Source organism: Miniopterus natalensis, chromosome 12 (genome assembly GCF_054644295.1).
Source record: "Miniopterus natalensis isolate mMinNat1 chromosome 12, mMinNat1.hap1, whole genome shotgun sequence".
Classification (NCBI taxonomy): Eukaryota; Metazoa; Chordata; class Mammalia; order Chiroptera; family Miniopteridae; genus Miniopterus; species Miniopterus natalensis.
The window spans coordinates 20,065,238-20,092,098 of record NC_142092.1 but is presented as its reverse complement, the minus strand read 5'-3'; the positions used below and the strand labels follow the sequence as shown (position 1 = coordinate 20,092,098).

The following is a 26,861-nucleotide window of genomic DNA, read 5'->3' as shown; positions in this document are numbered from 1 at the left end:
TTGATAAGATATAAGAATTTCTTTTTTCTTTACCATACTTTTATTTTGAAATAATCTCAATTATATAAAAATTTGAAGGTATAATACACAACTTTTTCTACCTGACCCATTTGAGACTGAGTTGATAACATGATACCCTATAACCTAGTGTATATTTCCTTCAAGTTTTGCTATCTGTCCCAGTCATGTCTTTAATAGTAAAAGAATTCAATCTCAACTCACATTGTGTTTAGCTGTCATGTCTCTTAAGTCTTCTTCAATCCAGAACCATTCTTCAGTCTTCCCTTGACTTTTATAAATGACCTTAACAATTTTGAAGATTATGGTCCTGTTCTTTTAAAGTATACCCCTCAGTTTGAATTTGTCTTATATTTCCTCATAATTGGATTCAAGTTAATGCATCTTTGGCAGAAACATCACAGAAGTGATACTGGGCTCTTCTTGTACCCAGTCACATGACCATGATTTCCATTGTACCATTAAGGTTGGTATTAGTTCCGGTAATATCTGCCAAATTTCTATATTGCAAAGACATTTTTCCCCTTGTAATGAGTATTTTGTAAAGAGATGCTTTGAGACTATGGTAAATATCTCATTCTTCATTGAACTTTCAAATAATATTCATTTATATCTTCGTAGTCTCATGGATTTCTGTCTTACTCAATGGGCTTTAATGTTGCTATCCTTTTTTTTTTTTTTTTTTTTGATGTAAAAATATTTCCCAGATTTAGCCAATGAGAGCCCCTGTACCCCTTCACATGTCTATATCATCCTTTAGAACTTCATTTTCTGCCACAAGAAGATATTTCAGAATCATCTTGAACTTTCCCTGCTTCAGAACTAGAGAATAGCATTTAGAAGCCAAGATCTCAATTTCAGGTCTGTTCATTGGTCACTACTCTCAGGCTCTCTTACTGCACAGAAATAGAGAATATCTGTATATGTATATATATATATGCATACACAAACATGCAAACACACTTCCTATATTTCTAAATTTATCTATACATTGGGGCCCATGAGTCTTCCCTTGTGTCTCCAATTCTTATTGAACACCCCAAGATTCATTCTATTTCTCACCCTTTCAATAACTGTAACTCCCTGGCTCCCACTATCCTTACTTAATACATTCACTTATTTAATAAAGCCATCTCTATATAGCCATCTTCTATCACCACTGCCTCTACCCCCGCATGGATATGGTCCTCATCCCAGTTAGGCTCTGACAATCCTCACCAGGTCATCACCCTGACCTCAGGTGCACATGTTCTTCATCCTGTTCAGGCTCAGCGCCCCACTCTGGTTTACCATGACACCCCCCTTCTTCCTACAAACACTGCCTTCTTTGGCCTCACATAATGGCTTTTGGACTGAATTGTTTAAGAAAGGAAGGGGGAGAGGGGAGGAATTGGTGGTAAGAGAATTTATAAACAGAAACCAAATTGATCCCAAGCTTAGAAGCTAGAGGACACAACAGGTTAAAAACAAGAGGAGTGGGTACTGGGCAGTGCCCAGCCTTTGTACTTTGCAGTGGAAGGAAGAAGGACCTGCTTGCCAGGCAGGCCCCTGATTACTGCCCTCTAGGCCAGGTGCTTGTTTACAACATTAAATCTTAGGTGGCCAGGGACTCAGACTCTGACCCTGACCCTCTGTCCTCCCTATTATAAGAGCCTTTGCAGTTGCATTGGGCCTACCTCTATAATCCGTGGTAATCTCCCATCCCAACATCCTTTCTCAGTCATATCTGCAAAGTCTCTGTTGCCCTGTAAGGTACCATAGTTGTAGATTTGAGAGGTTAAGATGCGGATGTTATTGGGGGTCATTATTCTGCTTGTCAACTACAATATCCAAGAATGGGTTAACGTGTGCTATTATGCATTGTTGCCCAAAACATAAATTAGTATAAGGCTTCTGGAGGGCAATTGGACAGTGCATACCAGTATTTCTAAATGATACTCATTGACCAAGCAATGCCACCTCATTGATGTGACCTAAGGGGATATTCAGAGACAGAGATGTATATACTAAAAAAGTCACCATACCATAGTTTAGATTAGTGAAAAATTGGAAACAATGTAATTATCTAGAGAACTGATTGAACAAAAGTTCTGATACATCATATGCAAAATCTTAAGGAGCGATTTAAAAGGGTGATACAGATCCTGAATGTGAGACTATCCAAGATGTATCTATCCATCTATCCAGCAAGACATGCATGTGTGTGATTGGAAAGCACAACATTCATAGTGGTTAGAACTATTTTATATTTTTCTGAATTTCTAATCTATAATGAACATGCATTGGTATTTTTTTTAAGTAACAACTTAAGCCTATTAATTAGCAAAGAATGTATTAAAATTCATCTCTTAGGAAAATGGCAGTTGTCTTTGGGGTAAAAATAAATGTGCACAGGCACTTAGTAGTTTTACTACACTGTGTGCTCCCAGTGTTCAGAAACCCTAATGACTTCATACCATAGACCAGGGGTTGGCCCTTGGGCCAAGTCTAGGCTACCACCTGTTCGTAAGTAAGATTTTACTTGGGCACAGCCACACTCATTTTATCCCCATTTCATTTATGTATTGTTTGTGGCTGCTTTCAAGTTACAATGGCAGGATTGAGTAGTTGTGACAGTGACCATATAACCTACAAAGTCTAAAATAGCTGCTATGTGGCCTTTTACAAAGAAGTTTCCCAACTCCTGCTCTAAGCTTTCTTACCAACAATGACAAAAATCTTTCTACTGCTTAGTTTTTAAGAACTTATTTTGACAAAGCAAAGAGTCAAATCTCAATACGTGAGTACCTTACTGTAAACACTTTTCATGTATGTCCCTCTCCCCCAAAAAAAATCATAATCCAGAATGCATTTTAGTGGAAAATATCTTACTGCTATAGGAAAAAGTTGTCTTTCCTTCTCTGTGTTCTGAGATTTCTCACCATTAGTCTTTAGAAAGATCTGGGAGCAAAACTCTAGTGAGAGTGCTAATTGCATATTTTAAAGTGGACTATAGGTTCCCAATGAGGTTACTGAATAAGAGGCATAAACCCTCCCGCCTCCATACCGAGTGTCCTTGCTCTGCCCAAGGCAGGACCTTTAGGCTCCCATGTCTCTGCTGTACTTGGGATGCCTTTGGACAGCTCAGTGGGAACATTAGTTCTCACTTCCATCAGTTATTTAGAGATTAGGTAAACTGTTTCAAAATGTATTATTCCATTCTAGATCTCCTATAAGTACTTTGGAGAATCCAAAAAAGAATGAATTTGATCAAGAAGTTATCTGTTCCCAGCAGAATATCTCCTGTACCCTGTCTCACTTGGAGACAGCACTGGTTTTAGGGCCTTTAAGTCCAAGTGATCTTTTCAAAGGTCAACACTGGCCCCAGAGATCTGAACTTACTACCTCTCCCTGAGCCTTCAGGGAGCCCACTAGATGCTCCAAGGAAGTCTCTGAAATATACAACAAGACCAAGGCAGGTCTGGGAACCAAACTCAACGAGGATTAGAAGCCAAACAAATCAGTACGGGAAGTGTGTGTTGCAAGACGAAAAGCGGGCATCTGGACAGCTACTCTCCTCCCTCAGATGCACTCACGTTGCTGTGGTGGCCTTTTCAGTCACGGTGGTAGGTTTCTGTTCTCTTCATAGGACATCTCTATTTATGGGCCCTTCACAAACCACACACTCTTCAGGCTTGGCTGCCAAAGGCCAGACCATCACCTGCCAGCCAGAATATATGATCCCCCAGCAAAAGTCAGCCAGCTGCATCCTTACACTCACCACTGGCCACCTCTCCTCACTCATCCACCCTCCACATGGCTCACATCCCTATTGCTGTTCGCCTGCTTAACTCTCCCCCTCATTCGCTTTACTCACATTGTTTATTATTTTCTTTACTTTGTTGAGAAGTTTCTAGAACCTCAAGACCCAGGAGACTTATATGGGAATAATAAATTCAGGGAAGGTCTTCGTGCTCTCCGCTCCCCCCGCCCAGCTCCACCCTCCAGCTCACTCTGGAATTCCTGGTCAGCAGTTGCTCCTTCCTGTGACTTGCGGCTGAACTCTGTGGCATGCCCCCGAGAGGCCTCTCAGGATACCTGCTATGAATATTAGCCATTCTTCATATCCACTGCTGTTCTGTGGCTTTGGTTCAGCAGAAGAGAACTGAAATGGGGTGTGTACAGGGCTATGAGCAGAGGCTCTTTTTTCTGCCCGTGGGGGTTTTTATTTCTTTTGCACAGGCTCTGGCCCATAAACAGAGCCAAACCCGGGCTGAGTTCATGAAGGCATGTTGGCTCTGAGCTGCTGCTGGCTTTTGTTTTGTTTCCCCAACCTAATCTGGGTATTTTCTAACTTGCCTCTCCATTGGCTGGAGTGCAGGGGTGAGAAGGGCTATATGACTCCAGGGAAGAGAATATTCATAGAGTCCACGGCTTTTACTCTGAAACTGTCGTTTCTCCCTCGCAGCAGTTGCACCTTGATGATTACAGAGCACTTCTTGAAAGTCCTGAAATGTTGTTCCACTTCGGACCAAATGTGAAAGAAACATCAGTCTCATTCCTTACAGAATCTATACTTGGTGGGTGTAATCGCTAAACATACACACACAGGGGAGTTCTGACTTGGGACCTCAAAAGTCTGGTGTGGCCCAAGTATGATCCACATCCTGGAGTTCATTAAAAGGCCATCTCGTCAGTGGACTGAAACTCCTTCCCAGCTCCAGGCAGCCTGCAGCAAGGCCCCCTCTGGGGTCATCCCAGTCTTCCCTCCTACAGGCCAGGTAGCACCTGCCAGCAGCCTGAGGGTAGAGTCAACCAGGGACTTATAAACCCAGAAATTTGAAACTTTAAAAAAATGCTGATGTGTTTTTAAAGGTGTGTTTTATGCCAAGAGCCTACTGGCAGAGAAGGACACATGGGAACTCTGTGTATTATCCACTTGAGGTAGCTTCAATCCCAATCAACACTACTGTGAATTTAAAGACATTGGACCAATTTCCTAGAGTCCCTCTCCTACTACCCCAGGTGGCCCAGTTAACCCTGGGTAAGCATGTTGATCAGCACTGCCAAACCCTGGCTTCCACAGTGCAGTGATATTGTCACAGCCAGGACTGTATGCATGGACATCATGAGTGGCATCTCACCTTGTTACCTGTAAGAGAGTACCCAGGTACCTAAGGTTTTAGATGAGGGCAGAAACCAAGCAATAACCAATTCATTTTGGAGGAGGCAAGGCCTTAATCAAGTCATAAATTTGGACAGAGCTGCTTTCATGCTGAGAAATATATCAAGTTCTTCCACCAGATGCCCAGGAGCATGGAGACATTCGCATACCCCCTGCCAATGGAAACCCAGAGCTTGCCCTAGGGGTAAAAAGACATTTGGGGAATGGAAAATGGGCTTGTTATAGTTCCTTTTTTCCAGGAATGTTTTAAAGTTAGTTTTCTTTGGGCAAATGTACATGGGAATAGTGTTGGCCTGGTTATTTGACCAGCTTTTTGGGAGGTCCCAGAAATCGGAGTGAAAATTAAAGTTGCTTGTCTTCTCCCGCAGCCTTCTGGGGTCTAGCTGACAAATGGGGAGTAAGGAACTGCGTTTTTTCCGACATGAATTAATCACATCTCTCATCCTCCTGTCTGGTGCCAGTTCTCACTCATTCAGTGCTGCTTTAGAGACCATCTCTGTCACCCAAGGGGACACGAAACCTGGAAGGACAGGGAGCCAGAAAATGCAGTTTCCCTGATTTCATCCAGTCACCCCGCTGCCTTAGAGTGAGGCCCGTAACACCATATACCACGCACAGAATGGAGATTTCTCCATAAATTTTAAATAGCTGAGTGTTTTCCAGTTTTGTAAAATTAAATTAAGGACAGGACTCCCAGACTGACTCCACCAAGTGCCAAGTTTCATCCCAGCACACATCATTTTTATAGTAAGTTTTAGCTCCGTGAAAAGTACGAGATTCTAATGGAAATGCTGACAGGCCCGGAGCCAGCTCATGAAGTAATAATGCCACGTCTCTATACTTTTACACAGCGCGTCCTAATCTGCCACAGCTTTAGATAGCAGTGAAAGCCCCAGAGCACCACTTTTTATTCCTCTTTCAGATTGTGTTTCCCCATTTTCAAACCATCCTTCCTTGGGAATCTCTTTCAGTCCATTTACATTTTTTGCGTTGTATAATCCATTTATCAAGCTCAACTGCCTTTTTCTGAGCTATTTGGCTGGAAGGGAAGGTGGGGAGGGGAATATGCACTCTGAACTCTTGCCTTCTGCTCATTAAGGCTAAGAACTCATGAAAGTGAACTCCGGATGTGTGGCTCACTCAAGTGACGAGCAGCTAATGAATGCCTGAGTTGGCTTGATCTACCCTACAAAGAAGCCCACAAATCAAGCTGCTTGCCTGTCTCTCAGCAGACCAGAAATCCTGCTGATTTTCAGCCCTTCAAATGAACAACAATATCCACTGAATAATGATCATGATGAGTTCAGAGCTTCTTTCTAGACAGGTGCCTCAAAGGCAGCCCCCTCACACCACCTGTAAGGTGAGCCAGCCTCTACCTCAGAGGGTGTCAAAGCCAGGACACCAGCCCTCCCAGTTTTCTACCTCCGTATTTCCCTTACCTGTTGAACTCAGGCTGTTTCCGTGAGTGATTCTACTTTAGTTCCAGAAACCAATGTGAAATAGGAAACAGAAGAAAATCGACGAGGTGGATTTTACTTAATCAGGGGTGTCAACTAGTGGCAGGTTATAGCTAAACTGACTCCCAGAAGATACAATTTCATGTATAATTTATTTTTCTTATTGTACACATCTCCATTCTAAACTTTTACCACTCTCCAGCTAATGTGATTTTTTTTTTTTTTTTTTAAGTAGGTGAAACTAGGAGGAAAACCCTCACACACATGTGAATCACACCTGGCTTTGGCTCAATTTAGAGCCACAGTGGACCTAGGAATGGAGGCCTAAAGGCAATATTTTCTTTCACTGGTTAAGAAGGGTTGATAGAGAGGCTTTCTGCTGCCAGAACTCTCATTAACGAAGCCTTCCCGAGCTCTGCTTCCTCCTCAGCCACCTAACCAAGTCAAGACCTGGAGTCACTGAGGGCTGGGGGGAGATAGCACTGTCAATCCCTGCTGACTGGCTGTTTCCTGGGGTGGGCGTGGAGGTTGGGAGGGTAGAAATGGTCAGCATCGTGTAGCTGGGAGGGAAACAGAAAAGGCGATGCTAGCCCTGCATGAAACACTGTTAACCTCCTCACTAAAGCAAAAGGGAGGGGGAGGGGTTGTTATTTGGCCTCTCTTGACGTATGGAATATGTTAGCACACGGTTTTTGGTGTCCTTGAACATGGCACACACGGAGATTGCTCACCTTCAAGAAATGATTGATATTTCTTTTACTGTAACAAATGAGAAACGTCCGTGACAGAAAGGAACCCCTGTTACAAGCCAGGTTTTCTCATTAGCAGTGAGACGTGGATAATTATTCACTGGGAACATACACAGTGGGAATTCATGTTAGAGTCCTTATTTTGACTATTGCTGTTGGCAAACCTCAGAGACCACTGTGTACACATAGAGACATGCACATAAACATGAACAAAAAGCACAGGGGCCTGCACTACATGTGCTGAGGAGCGTACAATTCTGAATACAAGAAGCTGTGTCCAGTTAAAAGCTTTGAAAGACATATTAGTGATAGAAAAAAGAGATAGCAGGCAATTTTGTTCATTTACTTAATTATAATTAGTTTACTTTGGTCTTTTCTTTTACTCTGGAAAGTATACTTTCCTAGAGCATTTCCAATCTAAGATGACTAGTCATACATATGCATCATCTAGGGTCCCTGTCCACAAGGGAAGCAAAATACAGTAACCAACTTAGCAGATGGACACTGCCTCAGTGTGGAAATAATATTTAGGATTGTCATAGTTAGGATATACATTCAGCAACCTCTAGCAAACACCTAAAATAACAGTGAACAAGGCAGGAGTATATCCTTGGCTCACATAGTCCAGGGAGGATGGTCCAGGCATGGTCTGGCAACCTACTGCCACCTAGGGACCCAGGCAAAAAATTTTTTAAACTGTTGCTCTGTCATCCTGGAGAATTGCCCTTATCCACCTAGGCCAGAATGGTTTGCTCCACATACACATTCTCAATAGCAGGATGGAGGAAGGGGCAAGAGCAAGTTCTTTTATTTTAAAGATATATCCCGAGGTTCATACACATCACTTTCCCTCCCATTCCACTGAATGTAATCATATGGCCCACACCCGATTGCAGGGGTATATGGGAAATGTCTCTATCCCAGGCAGCTATACACCTAACTAAAGTTCAGGGGTTCTTTTACTATAGGAAGGAGAGGATAGGTATGACGGCATGAGGAGCCATTTCTGCCATACAGCGCAACCAAACTAAAGTTGTCAGAATCAAGGGTGACAGACGTAAAAATGAAAGTGGTCTCCGACTTCAACAGAGCTGAGTGAAGGCCAGCAGGAATTTTTAAGTTTGGCATATTATAAAACATTTGGGGAACCATCTGCAAATAGCAGGCTGGAGCAGCAACATTTTGTTGTTGAAACCTTATTTTTAAAAAGCATAGAGCTGAATAAGCAAAATATTTGAAAAGCAGTTCTTTGGACACCCAGTCATTCCTGCCAATCAGTGAATGATTGGACAATGCAAACAGGTTTCTTCCTTTTTATTATGAATAACGGCACATATGTATGAAGTAAACTGAAGAGCATAATGACCCCCATGTACTCATCACCCAGCTTCAATAAACAATATTCTGCCATTTCTATTCTGTTAGTACTTCCACCTACTCTCTACCCCTCCCTACTGATTATTGTTTTGGGGAAAATTTGCAAACATTAAAACGTATAACTTTTAACCATAGACTTTTGACATATGCGCTGTGTAATTGTGTCCTTGTCTAACATGTTTAACCACTTGATTTTTTTTTTTTTCAGTCTCTTTTCTCTCACTCTGGATAATTTCTATTACTAGATCTTCAATTTCAAAAATATTTTTTCTACAGTATTTAGTCCTTAATCAGTTCTATCCAGTGATTTTTTTTTTATTTCATGAAACATGTTTAATTTCTAGAAGTTTACTTGTTTCGTTTTATAGCATCCATTTCCTTCCTCATATGTGCATGTTTTCCTTTAAATATTTACCATATTTTTAATATCTTGTTTTCATAACCTTGTCGACTAATTCCATCATCTCTGTCAATTCTGGATCTGTTTCCATTGACTGATTTTTGTCTTGGTGGTGGGTCACATTTTTCTGTTCCTTGACTTACCAAGTAATTTTTTATTGAATGCTGGATGGCATAAATTTTATATCATGAAGTGTCTGGATTTTGTCTTTTTCTAGAGATTGTTGGATTTTCTTCTCTTAAGCAGTTAGGTTATTGTAAGTTTGATTTTTTGAGGCTTATTTTAAGCTTGATTAGGGCAGGCCTAGAGTAGCCTTTACTCTAGGGCCCTCTAGGGTCTCTGCTGAATGCTCCAGATGATCAGTAAGGATGTTCCACTCTGGCTGGTGAGAACTGGAAGGTCTTCCAGGCCTCTTTGAACTTTAGGAAATACTAAAATCACAAGTCTCTGGTTGGTCTTTTCTGAGTCTCATCAAGTTTTGCCCTATGCAATACATCTTCATTTGGGCAAAGACTCAAGAGGAATTTACACAGATTTCTGGAGCACTCTTTCTATGTAGCACCCTCATCTCCAGAATTCTTCTTAACAACTTCCAGCTGCCTCAGCCTCTTTGAACTCTGTTCTATGTCTGACAGTTCACCCAGACTACTGTGTTCTGCTTGAGACAGTCCTCTGTTATGGTTTGAATTGTGTCCTCTAAAAAATGTTGATGTCCCTAACCCTCAGTATTTGTGTATGTCACCTTATTTGGAAATAGGGTCTTTGCAGATGATCCAGTTAAGATGAGGTCATAAGGGTGGGCCCTAATATGATTGGTGTTCTTACAAAAAGGGGAAATTTAGACACCGAGACAGACAGACACCTAAGGGAAAATTCCACGTGAACATGAAAGCAGCTATCAAAGAGGTGCATCTATAAGCCAAGGAACACCAAATATTGCCAGCAAACCACCAGAAGATAGGAAAAAGGGATAGAACAGATTATCCTTACAGCCCTCAGAAAGAACTAGCACTTTTGAAATGACTTCTAGTCTCTAGAACTGAGACAATAAATTACTGTTGTTTAAGCTACCCAGTCTGTGGTACTTTGTTACTAACAACCTTAGGAAACTAATATACCCTCCATATTTTGCAGTTTAGAATGTGACTCCAGGCAGGAAGCCAGGGAATTCATAGGGCTCACCTAATGTTTCTCTTATTTCAGACATCACAGTCCTCTACTGTCTGCTGCCTGGTGTCAGAAAACAGTCGTTTCATACATTTGTCCAGTTTTCTAGTTATTTAAGGCAGGAGAGGAAACCCAGTCCTATTGCTCAATCAGGACTTTCAAGTTTTTCCTTTATTAATTTCAACAGCTTAACTATAATGTACCTAGATGGTTAACCTTCTTGGAACTTTAGTTTTCAAGGTTTGAAATTTGAGAGGTTTAGTAGTTTTATTTCTTCCAATATTTTTCTCATTTTCTTATTTCCTTCTTGGACTTTAATTGCACATATATTAGACCTTTTAATATTTGCCTACAGATCCATGAAACTGTTTGTTTTCCTTCAATCTTTTTGCTCTCTGTTCTTCACATTGGGTAATTTCTGCTTAACTTCAAGTTCACTGACACTTTCTCCTGCCATCTTTTATATTAAGCTTATCTAATAAATTTTTCATTTCATTTTTGTACATTTCAGTTCTAGAATTTGTTTATATAGTTTCAGCTCACTACTGAGATACTCCATCTGTTAATTTCTTGTTTTCCTTTGGACTCCTACATATTTATAATAGCTGCTTTAAAGTCACTGTCCACTCATTATAACATTTGCATCATCTCAGGATTGGTTTCTACTGACTTTTCTTTTGAATATAGGTTACATTTTGTCTTGTCTAGCCAGTTTTTATTGTATTCTGAAAATTATACATGATATGTTGTAGAGACTCTGGATTCTGTTCTGTTCCTCTGAAGAGTGTTTTTGTTCCAACAGGTGGTTAACTTGACTAAAATTCCAACCTGTGTTCCCTGCAGTGGACACAAACTAAACTTTCTACTCTGTTAATTCAGCTTCTAGCTACTGATCTTTTGCTGGGCCCCCTGAGGTCTGCCTATTATGAATTTGTGCAAGATTTGTGTATATTTTGAACTTTATCACCTTTGTGACTCTCTCAGGAATTTCCCCCCTTAACTTTCCAGCTGTTCTAAAAGCCCCTAGACTCTGTCCTCTGACATTTCAAATCAATAAAGCTGTAATTTTCCCAGCTCCCTGAGCCATGCGAGGATTGAGCAGTTTTTTCAGGCAGAAAGCCACAAGCTGGGAAATCACACCTGTTGCACCTGGGTTTTTCTAGAATAAGCTCTCCCTCCTGTTTCTGCTACTGCTTTTTGTCACACCTCAGTGCTTTCAAAGAGTTGTTGTTTCATATATTTTTGTTCATTTGTTTATATTTTATGATTGTGATCTGCAGGAAGATCAGTCCAACTAAGTTATTCACCATTACTAGAAGCTAGAATCCCCTGTCACATTGTTTTCTGGCCAAGATCTACTCTGGCCATGATCTACTCTGTTCCTCATTTGCAACATTTGAAGCATTCTCATACACCCTCCTCTTTAGTTCTTTATCTTCTTAATAACCCAGTTGTTGGCCTGCTTCTAAAGATTCAACACCCAGAGATAAATTCTCTCTTAAATTAAATAAAGAAATGGGAGTGCAGAGCATTAAGTGGGATGTTTTGATTATGCAAACACTTTTTTCCCCGATTCCACTAACTTGGAATTACTGACCGTTCAAACATGAGTTACGGTGAATTTTACCAATTATGTTACCTGAAAAGGGGAGTTGTTTGGTCAGTTATTTTCATAAACTAATGAAACCACTCATTCATTTCACAAATTCTTACTAATTACCTACTTGCTAATAATTTGTTTCTTAATCAACTTGCTTTCTGTATTTCCATGGTACTTCATAGTCTCAATTTTCCTCCCATCTCTCAACCATTTCTTCTCAGACTCCTTTACTACTTCCTCTTGCTTCTTCAGTCACCAAACTCCAGCCTTCTCCCATTGTTGTGTCCTAAGGCCTGATCTCCCCTCATTGAAGATTTCTTCTCCATGCATGTATGAGACTGGGTCCCAAAATCTATGTGATCAGCTCTTACTTCTGACTTCCATTTTTGTCGTTATCATCATAGTGGATTTCTATTCTGAAGTTCCATAACAACCTTTAAAATCAATATTCTTAAAAACTAAATGTATCCATCTTCAAGGGTGGGAATAAGGAATAACTTCTCTTCCTGACTTACCTATTTCCATTAATAGTCCCTCTAGTGTTCCAGTATCTTTAGCTTCTCCTCTTTATCTCCTCTTTAACTCTTTTCCTCACAGCCTGTCAAAGCTACCTTTGCAAATACCTCTCACTTCTTGCCACATCTGAACTGAAATTCTAGACTCTCCTTTCTCTCAGTTCAGTACATCTTGAAATAATCACCTTAATGATCCATCTAAAGCCCATCTAGATTATATCATTCCCCCGTTTCAGTTGCTCCCAAAAACCAGAGTCTGGCCTTCAAGACCCTTCCTGTTGCAGCTCCCTCCCACCATACCAGCCTCATCTGTGTTCCCCATGTTCCAATCAACTAGTCTTTTCTCCCAGCCACACCACCGGTTTTCTCATCTTTGCTCACACTACTTCTAGACTGCCCTCCCCTTCCTACTCTGTATTCCTGGTCTCTGTTTATCTTAATCCTAAATACCCTCCATATATAATATCTCTTCCATGAGCCCTTCATTGACATAGTTCAATTTCACTTTACATTGATCTAAGCAGTATAGATTGAATATAGATCTACCTTGCCCTTGGCTACATGAGTCAGGGGAGAAGATGAATTTGAGAAATCTTGGACTCAAAGCACCTTAAAGATCATCTAACTTAGTGGTTACTAATGGTGGAATCTTTTGTAGAAGTCCAGTATAGAAATTCTGCTGTGATTAAAATGTAGATACAGGCCCCAAGGCCCCACCTATGCAAATTCTGTCTCAAGGTCCCTCCCCAGGTACCTATGGAGAACCCTAAGGCCTCAGGGAACATCAATTTGAAAATCATTGGTTGACTAAATCAAAAGGTCTCATTTACAGATTAGAGAAAACCAAAGCCAGAGAGCCCCATCAAAATTTAGAGTTCTGTTTGAGAATTACGAATCTGTGTAGCTGCATTTGAATGTAACTAATTTGCATTCCTTTCTAAAACTTTCTACAAAACTGATTTTCCCCTTGAATAGATTTCAGAGAGAGAGGTATTACTATAAAGGTAGACTCTCAAAAGACATCTGCCCTAGTAACTGTTCCCCACAGGGCTTTCTCAAGATGAGTTTCAAGGACTCCACATTCACAGCAGCCCTCATGCCTGTCCTTAAGGAGCCCTGCTTCACCCTCACCCCACTATAGCGGGGCACAAGGCGAAGGCCCTGATAATGTACCAGACAGCGACCTGGCCCTTAGCAGCTCTGCCGGGGCCAACCAGTAGTATGTGGGTTCTTCACATGACGTAGGAAAAATTTCACAGTACAAGTCCAGGTGAATTTTAGAGGATGTTTATTAAAGCTGGAGACAGTGAAATAAGGAAGGACCTAGGATAACAGGAGGACTAGATGGGAAATGACCCGAGGCTAAGCTGCTCTGGCTCACTAAGTCAGAAAAAAGGGGGCCTGGGGACAGGTTCAGGGGTTTGCCTGGAACAAACTGCCGCTGTCCATTGCTACCCTAGTTGCAAGCCTTGTGGGTTCCCTTAGAGTTTAGGAGATGCACACCTGTAGGGGAAGTAGGGAGTGGGGGGGCAGGCATGCTCCTGGAAGGAAGAGTGCACTCTGGGACCTTCATTTTGAGGGCTTTTTAAAGGCTGGGCATTTAGTGGAGGTCTTAGGGGAGGATCTCAATAGAATATTCATCAGTTTTAGGCTGCTGTGCCAAAATGAGATTTATTCCCTCAACTTAATCCGTCCTTGGCTGTGGTTGGCAAATAGCACTAATTGGATTTCTGCTGTCTCCCTGAGTAGGTGATTTAAGCTTTTTACCCTCTGGGGACAAGAAGTGCAAAGTGTTTATTCTTAAGTTTCCTTGGTTTAGGGAAGATAGAGTTTACTAGATGGCTGCAAACTGCTATTGAACTATCTGTCTCAGTTTCCCTCTTCTGCTTGTCCTGGCTTACTAGCCTATCTCAGTAACATGTCCAAGACCCAAGATCCAAGTGGGCCAAGAGAGATGTCCTGGCTGCCCACTATAGCCTCTGACTCCAAAAAGAAGGGAAGATTTGAATGTAATTGTTTACACAAATGCACTACTTATTTAGTTGACTGATATTTCTGCTTCCCAGATAAGTGACTTTATCAGTAACAGAAAAGAGCCTGAGGCTGCTACCACTCCCTTTTCTGCCTAAATATTCTCTCAAATGAATCCTAATAGAGTTGGGAAAATGAAGACTAGGGGTAAATATGAAATTCCCTGGCCAAATATCTCCTGTTTCCTTGGGAGCTGCAAAGTTCTTACATATCAAGTTAGAATCTAGTCAGCCTCACCAGAGAGAGGTCTGTCCCCACTGACCAAACAAATGATTTGTGGAGCCAGCCTCTCAACAGTGTATGGCACCTTTCTTTTTCAAAGCAGATGTGTTTGGGGGAGACACATTTGCTGTTCAGTCTGAAAAGCTGTACTTGTTTCAAGCTTCACTTTTGAAAGCATGCTATTTTCCTAAATAAATGCACAGTTTTCCTGCTTTTTATTAAAAACTGAAAACTACATCTAACCCCACACTTATTTGGGACTGTAGTAGGTGGATACTGCTGACCCCAATGAATTGATTTCTATACACCTCTCCCAAGGCCATTTCTACCACCTTTGCAAAATGTACTATTTTAACCATGTTTAAGTGTACTGTTGAGTGGCCTTAATGACATATCATTGTGTAACCATCCTGCTCCACATCTCCACACCTTTTTCATCCCAAACTGAAACTCTGTACCCGTTAAATAATAATTCCCCATTTCCCCTTCCCCCAGCCCCTGGTGATCACTATTCTATGAAGTCGACTACACTCTGTACCTCGTGTAAATGGAATCATACAATACTAGTCCTTTTGTTTCGTGCTGCTTCCCACTTAATGTTCTCAGGGTTCATCCATGTTAACATGTCTCAGGTTTTGTTTATCCATCCATTGATGGACATCAGGGTTGTTTTCATCTTTTGGCTATCATGAATAATGCTGCTATGAACATTGGTGTAAAAATACTGGTCAGGTCCCTGCTTTCAGTTCTTTCGGATTCATATCCAAAAGTGAAATTGCTGAATCATATGGTAATCCTGTTTAATTTTTTGAGGAAATGTTATATTATTTTCCACAGTGGCTGTACCATTTTGTATTCCCACCAGCAATGTACAAGGGCTCTAATTTCTCCACATCTTTACCAACACTTTTTATTTTGGGTTGTTGGGGTTTTTTTATAGTAACCATCCTAATGTCTATAACAATTAGTGATGCTGAGCAGATATCTTTTCATGTGCTTATTGGTCATTTGTATATCTTTGGAGAAATGACTATTCGAGTCTTTGCCTATTTTTTAATTTGGTTTTTTATTGTTGCTGGTGTAGGAATTCCTTATATATTCTGGCTATTAATCCCTTAACAGATCTATGATTTACAAACATATTTCCCCATTTTGTGGGTTGCCTTTTTAATCTGTTGACAGTGTCCTTTGCACAAAAGCTTTTTTTTAACTCTTAGGTTTAGGTTTTTGATCCATTTTGAGTTAATTTTTATATATGGTGTAAAGCAAGGATTCAACTTTTTTTTGCATGTATATATCCAGTTTTCCTAGCACCATTTATTGGAAAGACTGTTCTTTCCTCATTGAATGTTCTTGGCACCAGTATTGAAAGTCATTTGACCATATATGCAAGAGTTTATTTCTGGGGTTTCTATCTATCCCATTGATCTATATGTCTGTCTTTATGCCGGTACCATACTCTTTCAGTTACTATGGCTGTATAAGTTTTAAAATCAGAAAGTGTAAGGTCTTCAACTTTGTTCTTCTGGTTTAAGATTGTTTTGACTACTTGGAATCTCTTAAGATTCCATCTGAATGTTAAGATAGATTTTTCTATTTCTGCAAAAAATCATCATTGGGATTTCAATAGCCATTGCATTGAATCTGTAGTTCACTTTGGGGACAATTGACATCTTAACAGTATTAAATCTTCCAATCCATGAACATGAGATATCCACCCATTTATTTACATTTTAATTTTTTAGCAATGTTTTATTTTCAATGTACAAGTCTTTTATCTCCTTAGTTAAGTTTACTCTTAAGTATTTTTATCCTTGTCAATATTTTAAATAGAACTGTTTTCTTAATTTCCTTTTTAGATTGTTCATTGTTAGTGTAACACTTAATTCAATTTATTGGCCTTAGTAGTCACATGGTCAAACCCAAAGTCAGGGAGGAGGTAGGGAAGTACAGCCCACCCATCATGGGAGAGTGCTGCAAAGTTACATGGCAGAGTAAGTCAATACGGGGAAGGGTGAAGAATTGGATCCTATAACACTATATTCCACACTGAGCTTCCCACGCAGATTTTAGCATCATTTTCCCAGGGCCCTTCTTCAAAGTAGTCTGTTTCAACCCCTCCAACCTACACAATTACAATGAAAATGTGAAAGAAGGAAGGAAGGAAAGGAGGGAGGGAGGAAGGAAGGGAAGGAGGGAGGGAGGAAGGGAGGGAGGGAGGGGGGAGGGAAAGAAAAAAAAGGGAAGGGGAAAGAGAAAGGGAGGGAGGGAGGGAAGGGCAAGGTGCTGAAAGGAGGGAGCAGACAAAGAATGAAGGTAACAAGGTGCCTAGGTAAATCCTGGTGCCCAGCTGAACAAGTACACAAGGCAAGGAATCCAAGTCCTGTTCCTTTTTTTATTTTTATTTTTATTTTTTAATATGCTTTTAATTTACTTTTTTTTAGAGAGAGAGAGAGAGAGAGACATCCATTAGCTGCCTCCTGCATGCCCCCTACTTGGGATCGAGCCCACAACCCGGGCATGTGCCCTGACCAGGAATCAAACCTGTGACTTCTCTGTGCATGGGCTGAAGCTCAACCAACTGAGCTGCACCAGCCAGGGCAGAAGACCTGTTCCTTCATCTTGGGAAGGTGTATTAACATCTGAGCCCCAGTTTCCTCCTCTGGCAGTGGGCTAGATGATCTCTAAGGGTCTTTCCTCTGTTAAATCTACAGTCTATACCAATTCTAACAGTGCTACCCCAGGATAGAAAACAAGCCAATGCTGGAAAATCCCTTCTCTTTACAGATCCATAGGCACACACATCCATGCAGGTGGCCATCCGTGTGTCTCATAGATCTCATCATTTTCTGCTTTATATTGCAATTTTATTAGTGTGCTTTTTTCTTTTTTATCCTATCATTGGGTGTTTCCTTGCAAGAGGAAAGATAGTCTTAACTTTACCCAGAACAGTAGTCACCAATTGATTTTTTAACTGAACTGAAGGAAAGCATCCAGTATTTTTAATTTTTAATGATTTATCATGTGTTTTAAACTTTCAAGTAAATTTCAATGGAAGCCAGGTTGCTGAGAATGCAACAGCAAATTCAGCAAGTACTCTGAAATTAGAGGAAATGAGGTTTTGTCTCACAACCTCAGTTGGCTTATTTTATTAATTCTGTGCTACAAAGCCTTTAGTAGATATATCTCAGTTTAATATTTTAGAATTATAATGTATCAAAATATGTTCAATGACTATGTAAATAAGTGTAATATTGTACATGTCCAATGCAGGCTTGCTAAGAGTTGTCTGAAAGCCAAGGTTCTTGACTTATAGAGAAATAAGATCAGTATTTAAAGTTGTTTTCCTAGTCTCTGTTGAAAATTTTTGGCATGAAAATAATATAAAGAGTAAAATGAAGGCAGATATTAGACTTTTAGCAATTAAAGTTTGATTCTTAATTATTACTATATAGTATGCATTTCTTTCCAACTTACTGCATTTGAAGAAATTATTTCTTTCATTATAAAATTGGTGTAGGAACTAATTAAGTCCAAAAAAATGTTCAATGAGTGAATATTACTTTATTTTTTTTAAGTCAGTACAGGGACATAGGTAGAAATAGGCATTTTGTGTAATCCAAGAATTTTTACTTAAGCGAATGAATAATAGTCACTCTATGACAATCCCAGAGTATAAAAACACGTTCTGTTAGCTTGGGAATGGCAAGCGTAAGAAAAATGCTGTGGGGAGGACCATATATACACATGGCCTCTAGAGCCACCTAGACACTAAAACAACTTGTCGGGAATATGCCCTTTTTGGCTTTACCAATGGCTTACCTCTCCTCTCCTCTGGTCTCCTTCTAGGCTGCCCTATCAAAGGCCACCCTACCCCCAATATCACCTGGTTCCATGGTGGTCAGTCGGTTGCCACTGTCACAGGATTGACACATCATATCTTGGCAGCAGGACAAATTCTCCAGGTTGCAAATCTAAGTGGCGAGTCTCAAGGGGAGTTCAGCTGCCTTGCTCAGAATGAGGCAGGAGTGCTCGTGCAGAAGGCCTCTCTCATCGTCCAGGGTAAGAGACCCTTTGGGCTTCAGGTGTTGCGCTTATTTCTAAGTCAAGTGAGTCCCCCTGGGAATCTAATTCTCTGGTAAACGAAATGATTTCTGATCTCCGGTGGTTCCTGAAGCATGAAAACTGATGCTGAACCATTTTCCATCATGAGGCCCTTCAGAAGAGCCACTAGGCCCCACAGCAGCAGAACCTGGGAAGTCAGTGCTGCTTTCATATGTGAGCCTTTCAGCTCATAGTGTTTCTGCTGCTCGGGACCAAGGGAACACCACCATATAGCAAAGTCCAATGTGTGTCCTTTATGCTGGGTGAACTAGTAAAGAAAACACACACACACTTGTGCATGTAAAATAGCCTGTTAAGAAAAATGCAAATTATCTCTGTTGGTTTGGTTCCAAAATAAGTCATAATCCGAGCCGCTTGGCTACTGCCTCCTGCCCTGGAGAGTCAGGGCTGGTCCCGATACCTGCCCATAACCCTGGAGTCTTCAGCTGCAGTCACACACTGAGTGCTCTCCAGGCTTGCTTCCTGCGTCCCTGTCACAGACCAGACTGAGAAGCCTGTGCGGCTAGTGCATTCAACTTCCAGGAACACCAGTGGGTCGGAAAGCCCTTGGGCAGGGCCTGGCATTTGCTGTACCCAGAAAGTTATGAATAAGCCCAAACCAGTGGGAGAAGAGCCAAAACTAGCCTTGTTATAGAAACTAAATGAGGCTTTTGAGTTTTTCATAGGCCATTGTACCTGTGGCCTACATGTGACACTTTTAGGGAAAGAAAAATTTTACCATATATTCTAAATGGAGAATTCTGTGAGAAGGGACAGGCTTCTGTGCCAATATGGCCCATCAACAGGGAGACCTCTGAGCACGTAGGTTTTTCCCTTAAACATCCTCCCCTGCCATCTGGCTTTCTGGACAAGAAAGTAAATATTGCATTTTCTTGTCAGCCAGGCATTCTCTGCTGAAAACCAGAGCCTACCTGCAAGATTTGTAACACACAACTCTGAAAATAAGCACTCGCAGTTTACTGACCCACAGTTATTTTAACAGCTTTCCTACCAGTGAGGCCCAGCCCCCCAAATAGAAAAATGCAGAGAAAATGCCTTTCTCACTGACATCAGTGTCTCACATAATTGAAGACTCTGGATAGGCTGGTTTTTTGTAGCATCTTCAAAGTCTAACTTGAATCTGCACTTTTAAATATGATTGTTAAGTATCTCTGATATTTTTATATCTCTTATTGAAAAATAAAGTCACTTTTTGGGGAGCCCGTCAAAAGGAGTACTTTAGGAAGTATGTTTAAAAATACTAAGAGGTACAGCCTCTGGTTGAGTACTCTCTGTGTGCCAGGCACTGAACGAGGCTCTTTACCCTCGTTATATCCAGGCCTCATGGGAACTTGATGTAAGGGCTATTGTGCTCATTTTATGGGTGAGCCAACTGAGGGCTCTGGAGACCTCATAACTTGTCTAGATGCACTTGGAATAGAGCCCACGGAGGGGCAGAGTGTCGTTCATAGCGCCCACCCCCTCCCCCTGCTCAGAAGGAATATAGGGCACAGGCAGTGATGCTATCTGCTTTTCACCTCTGCCCCTCTTCCTGTGACAGATTACTGGTGGTCTGTGGACAGGCTGGCAACCTGCTCGGCTTCCTGTGGTAACAGGGGTGTTCAGCAGCCCCGCCTGAGGTGTCTCCTGAACAGCACAGAGGTCAACCCCGCTCACTGTGTAGGGAAGGTCCGCCCAGCTGTGCATCCTGTCCCCTGCAACCGGAGAGACTGTCCTTCTCGGTGAGTGTGGCAGAGGCTGGCTCGGGCCTGCCCAAGCCCCAATAAGGAGCCTGACTTTGAGCCACATTGGTGACCAGCCCTTCCTGGTCTAGCATGATGCAGGGGGAGACTTTGAGTGCAGGTGAGGAGGCCCGCCCTCCAAGGAGCTGTGCTTTCCCATAGGCCTGGGTTTGTCAGGACTCTGCACCATGCAGAAAATGTCCCTCAGGATGACCCTCACCCTCAGCCCTGTTCGTTCCCTCAGCTCTCAGCAAGTGAAGGGCTTTCCCGGACGTCCCCAGTGCCTGAAAGGCTCTGTTCAGGGAGCAGGCCCATCCCAGGCGCTGGCAAGAGAGGGCTGCCATCCTGCAGTGAGAACCTGGCTGGCTGAAGAAGAAACTTGTGTGCAGCTGGAGTGCCGAGGGGTGGGGATCACTGGCCTCTACCCTGACCCTTCCCTTCTAACTTTAAATACTTGTGCTCATCAGTACTTCAAGTTCATTGAAGGAACCTTATTCTCTTTTCCACAAAGGGTGGCATCCTGCTACGTTGAAATGTCTCCATTTCCTATAGCTGCCTCAATGTTGGACATACACTTTCTGCATCAGGGTCCCTTACAGAGCCCAGAATGACCCCCATAGTCTGCCTCTCACATCTTCCTGAGCTTTGAGGAGCCGTGAGTCCCACTGAGCATGCCCACCGCAGCTTCAGTCAGTAGCTGCAGGGATAATGGATGGACGGGCTCAGAGTTGGCACCAGCCTGGCTCCCTGAACCTGGGGAGACTTGGCTGGTCCCTGAAATGCCCCTTTACTACCTACCTATCTGTAGGACTTCGTACACCACTTAGGCAACCGCTTCGTGTTTTGCCAGCTGAGTCATAAGGAGCAGCTGAAACCAGGAGAGACTCAATGAAATATGAAACACACTCATTAATATCAGCAGTTTGACTTGCTGACGGGAAGGTTTCCACGGGAATGATTAATGTCCTTTTATACCCTTCCTGAACTGTAACATAGCCTGTACCTCTCCTCTCTCAAACCCCTCACCCCAGCTCCTGAAAAATTGCTGAAATGTATATTTGGAAATAAAAGTTGATTGAAACACAGGCCTGACATTCACCAGGGATATAAGAGACTGGAAGACTGCCCTTGCCAAGCTGTGTGAAATGAAGAAGAGGTCTTGGACATGCCAGGGACTTTCTGATTTGCTGGGGTGATGGTCAGAGTCAATCAGCCTCATTTATGTCTGCAAATGAAATAATGGCTGTGTCTGCTTGGGTTTCAGGGCCCCCAGGAGCTTTCAAACACCTCGCGCCTGCTTCCTCAGTGGCTCTGCTTCTGTGGGCTGGAGCTCTGCACGCAGTCCTCTCTCTCCAGGGCAAATGGAGCAGGGAAGTTCTACCAAACTAAATAAATCACAGATCCAGACGCAGGAGGAATTTGCTCCCTGCCCCTGCTCCTTGCCTCTGCTGAGAGCCAGATGTGGCACCACTGAACTGGGAAGTGGCCACAGGTTCACCTTTGTGTGGTTTCCCCACCTTGGCCACTTTAGCAGCCTTGCCTGCATACACAAAAACAGCGCCGCCCTGGTCATCTTTTTTGAATAGCTGTGGGCTGTCCTGTTTTGACCCAGATTGGACCATTTCATTTAGATAATTTTTTTCTCAGAGAATAAAACAAAGAATGCTTTCTCCCCCCCCCCCCGCCCCTAGTTTGAGTGAAATGGCTGGAAAGCACCATCTTTTCTAACTATTTTCCCTGAGAACTGCCCCCACTTCCTCTCCTCTTTGAGAATTATCCCAAGGTGCAAACATGCAAAGAGAGCCCCTCCATGTTTGTATATAGACCAAGGATTTCAAAGTTTCCCAGTTGACATCTGGGCTCTATGAAAAACCATTTTTCACTGTCTTGGCCAGTCGCACTTCCAAGGGTACAAATCACAGTTGAAACCTAGCATTCTGAGAACTACTTTCAGCCTTTTAAGAGGTAGAAGACCTGTGGACTGTGACTCACAGAGATGGGAAGTAGCTCCAGAAAGCTGGAGGGAATTTTGCATGTTCCTGAGGATTAAACAAAATCAGATGAGACATGGGTTAAGGTGAGGTAGAAAATACAGTGGGTTCTACCAGACAAAATGTGGGCTTAAGTGAAACCCAGATTACCTCCTGGGTCAGGAAGTGACACAGGTTTGGATCTGACTTCCCCAGGAATTGTCTCTGCTGTGCTACACACTGGGTGCCTTTCCGAAGTACCAGGACCACAGTGCAGTGGAACTAGCTCAAGACTATTTCTGCAAGCTCACAGCTTTGGGGGCCAGGGTCAAGCTAAAGCAACTGATCTTCAGAATATTCTTTCAAGATGTACCTTTTTAGTCAATTTCCAAAGGGTATTTGTTTCCTGTGACTGCTGTAACAAATTATCACAAACATGGTGGCTTAAAACAGAAATTTATTCTCACAGTTTTGAAGCCCAGGAGTCTAAAATTAAAGTGTCAGTAGGGTTGCATTCCCTCCAAAGGCTCTAGGGGAGAATCTATTCCTTGACCCTTGCAGCTTCTGATGCCTCTGAGCATCCCTTGGCTTGTGGCCACATCACTCCACCTTCTGCCTCTGTGGTCACACTGTCTCCTCCCCTTCTGTGTGGCATCTCCCTCTGCCTTTCTCTTACAAGGATACTTGTGATGATATTTAAGGCCTATCCAGATAATGTAGGATAATCTCAAAATCTCTAATTATATCCACAAAGATCCTTTGTCCAAATAAAGTAACATTCATGGGTTCCAGGGATTTAATGTAGATTTCTTTGGGGGGGAGGGCATTTCACTCTATCACTGCAATATCTACTATAAAAAGGGCGATGGCCCCCAAATTATCAGCTGTGTGGCGAGAGCCTGGGGATGTATGGGGCTCTTTTTCTGAAAGCATACAGCATCGTTCCTTTCCCCAAGGCTGACCCTTCGTAGCTGCCCTGACTCCTTTTCCTGTCCGCAGGTGGATGGTGACCTCCTGGTCCGCCTGTACCCGGAGCTGTGGGGGAGGCATCCAGACCCGCCGGGTGACCTGCCAGAAGCTGAAAGCCTCTGGGATCTCCACTCCCGTGTCCAATGACATGTGCACACAGCTTGCCAAAAGGCCGGTGGACACCCAGGCCTGTAACCAACAGCTCTGTGTGGAATGGGCCTTCTCCAGCTGGGGCCAGGTAAGAGGATTTTATCTGAAAGATAAATCTAAAGGTGCTGATGCTTGCAACAGTAGGAAGTGCCTAGTGTGTGATCCTGGAGTATGTTCCACGTGCACTGAGAAAACTGTATAATCTGCAGTTAGGGGATGAAATGCTCCACAAGTGTCAAACTGGTCTAATGTGGCACTTACGGCCGTTATTTTCTTACTAATTTTCTGTCTGGATGATCTGTCCATTGAAGTAAGCGGAGTAGTGAAGTCCCTACGTATTACCTTATTACTGTTAATTTCTGCCTTTATGCCCATTTATTTATCTTGGGTGCCCCTGTGTGGGGTGCATAGATATTTTCGACTGTTACAGCCTCTTCTTGGATTGACCCCTTTAAACAATGTAATGTCTTTCTTCGTTTCTGTTTACATTCTTTGTTTTAAAATCTATTTGGCCCGGTATGAGTATTGCTACCCCAGCTTTCTTTTCATTGCTATTGGCATATAATATCTTTTCCCATCTTTTCGCTGCCAGCCCGTGTGTGCATTTCTACCTGAAGTGAGTCTCTTGCAGGCAGTGTGTATGGGTCATTTTTTCTATTCATTCTGCCACCCTGTGTCTTTTGATTGGGTCATTTAGTCCATTTGCATTTAGAAGTAATTATTGATAGGTGTGCGCTCACTGCCATTTTGTTAATTTTTATTCTGTTCCTTTATTCAGCTCTTGATTTCCTTCCTTTAGATTTGTCGGTTTGCTTTAGGGCTTTGATTGGATTTCTTTCTCCAAGTGTATTTTTTGTTTGGCTTATGGTTACCGTGAGGTTCAGACATATCCATCTGTACCTACCACAGTCTGTTTGAAGCTTATGGGCATTGAAGTTCAATTGCGTTCTAAAAGCACTACATTCTCACACACACCCCTCCAGTCTTTATTTTGCACATCATGTTTAAATCTTGTTTTGTGTATCCCAATTATTTACTGTATTATCTTTATTGTCGAAAGCATTACAGATGTCCCCCTTTTGCCCCATTGACCTACTCCACCCCATTCCTACCCCCGCCCAGACCTTCATGGCACAATGGTCTGTCCATGGGTTACACATATATGCACATAAATTCTCTTCCCATCCCCCTTCCCTCTGAGATCCCTCAGTCTGCTCCATGCTTCCATGTCTCTGGATCTATTTTGTTCATCAGTTTATTTTGTTCATTAGATTCCACATATATGTGAGATCAGTTAATTTGGCTGCTATTGTATTTTAACCTTCATATTAGCTCTTTAAGTGGTTGATTCACTGTAATTATTGTATATGTGCCTTTACCAGTGAGGTTTTTTTTTCTTTCCTGTATTTTCTTATTTCTGGTTATGGTCTTTTCTGCATAAAAAAGATCCTTTAACATTTTTTGTAAGGCTGGTTTAGTAGTTATGAACCCCTTTAGTTTTTGCTTGTCTGGGAAGCTATCTTTCCTTCAATTTTGAAAGAAAACCTTGCCAAATATAGTATTCTAGGTGGTAAAAGTTCTTTCTTTAAATATTTCCTGCCACTCCCTTCTATCCTATAAAGTTACTTCTGAGAAATCAGCTAATAGCCTTGAGAGTTTTCCCTTGTGACTTGTTTCATTCTCGCTACCTTTAAGATGGTCTCTTTATCTCTACTTTTACCATTTTAATTACAATATGTCTTGGTGTGGGTCTGTTTGGGTTCATCTTGTTTGGAACTCTGTGTTTCCTGGACCTGGATGTCTGTCCATGTCCCCAAATTAGGAAACTTTTCAGCTATTATTTTTTCGAATATTTCCTCTGCCCCTTTCTCTCTCTCGTCTCTGTCTGGATTCCTAAAATATGAATGTTAGGGCACTTGATGTATCCCAGAGACCTTTTATACTGTCTTCATTTTTAATTTTTTTTTAATTTTCCTTTTCTGATTGGGTGATTTCTACTGTCTTCTAATCCATTCTTCTGTATTAACTAATATTCTGTCGATTCCTTCTAATGTGTTCTTTCAATTATTGTATTCTTCATCTCTCATTGGTTCTTTATTACATTTTCTCTTCGTTGAAATGCTCTCCGAGTTCCTCTATTCTGCTCTCGTTTGTTGAGCATTCTTATGACTGTTTCTTTGAATTCCTTTTATTATTTTTTAATCCTCAGCCTAGGATTTGTTTTTATTTTTAGAGAGAGAGAAAGGGAGAGAAAAAGAAACCTTGATAGGTTGCCTCCCGTACGCACCCCAACCAGGGATCGAACACGCAACATTTTGGTGTATGGGACAATGCTCCAGCCAAGCCACCTGCCAGGGTTCTTTGATTTCCTTATCAGGCAAATTGCTTATCTCCGTTTCATTAGGGAGTTTCTCTGGAGTTTTTTCTAGTTCCTTCATTTAGGACATATTTTTCCATCTCCCCATTTTGTTTGACTTTCTTTATGTGTTCCTATGAGTTGAATGGAACAGCCCTCTCTCCCAGTTGTGAAAAAGTGGTTTCCTTGTAGATGTGTGTCAAGTAGTTTTGTTGGGCCAGCTGTAGTCAGGGCAGGCACATGTGGTGGTTGCCTGGCCTGGAGGAGTGGGCTCTAGGAAGCCTGGTGTGCGTGCTTCCGTGTCCTTCTAATCTGGGTGGCATTGCCTGGTGTAGACGGGGCTGCTCAGTGCCTAGTGTGCCCTGTTGCTTTAAGTGTCTGTTGTCAGAGCAGGGTCTGGGCAGGGTTGCTCTGTGCAGGGCTTACCTCTAAGTGCCCTACTATCTGCACCCTTTCTCTGAGTGGGGCAGCTTGTATGTGTGCACATCTATCCTTTGCTAGTTCTGTGCTCTCTCCCAGCAGGGCAGCCCTGCATGCACACGCAGCAGCACCCCACTCACTCCACATGGGACGGCCCTGCACGTGGGTACCGCAGCACATTCTCTCCAGGAGGGCAGCACCACGTGAACACACAGTAGCACCCCAGTATCTTTGCACTTTCTCTGGACAGGGTAGCCCTGCTAGTGGTTATCACAGCATTTTTCTAGCTCTGCACTCTCTAGGGGAAGGGTAGTCCTGTGTGCATGTGCAGCCCAGAGGGTGCATGAAGCATCACTCTGCTGTACCTGCTGGATCAGTCTCTGGATTCGAGGGGCCTCTTGTATGCATGCTGTGGCGCCCTCCTGTTTCTGCTGATCTAGCTCCAGGAGG

The 26,861-nt window shown here is 42.3% G+C and overlaps 1 protein-coding gene across 2 annotated transcripts in view; it reads left to right on the top strand.

Annotated features, from left to right (window-relative positions):
* The window catches only part of ADAMTSL1 (ADAMTS like 1), an 821,320-nt gene that overhangs the window by 776,950 nt on the left and 17,509 nt on the right, over nt 1-26,861 (top strand). For both annotated transcript variants that reach the window (XM_087822640.1, XM_087822641.1), the window contains 3 exons: nt 18,550-18,762; nt 20,366-20,546; nt 23,516-23,723. In XM_087822640.1, coding sequence (XP_087678766.1) covers nt 18,550-18,762; nt 20,366-20,546; nt 23,516-23,723 — 602 coding nt within the window. The remainder of the gene's footprint in view (nt 1-18,549; nt 18,763-20,365; nt 20,547-23,515; nt 23,724-26,861) is intronic.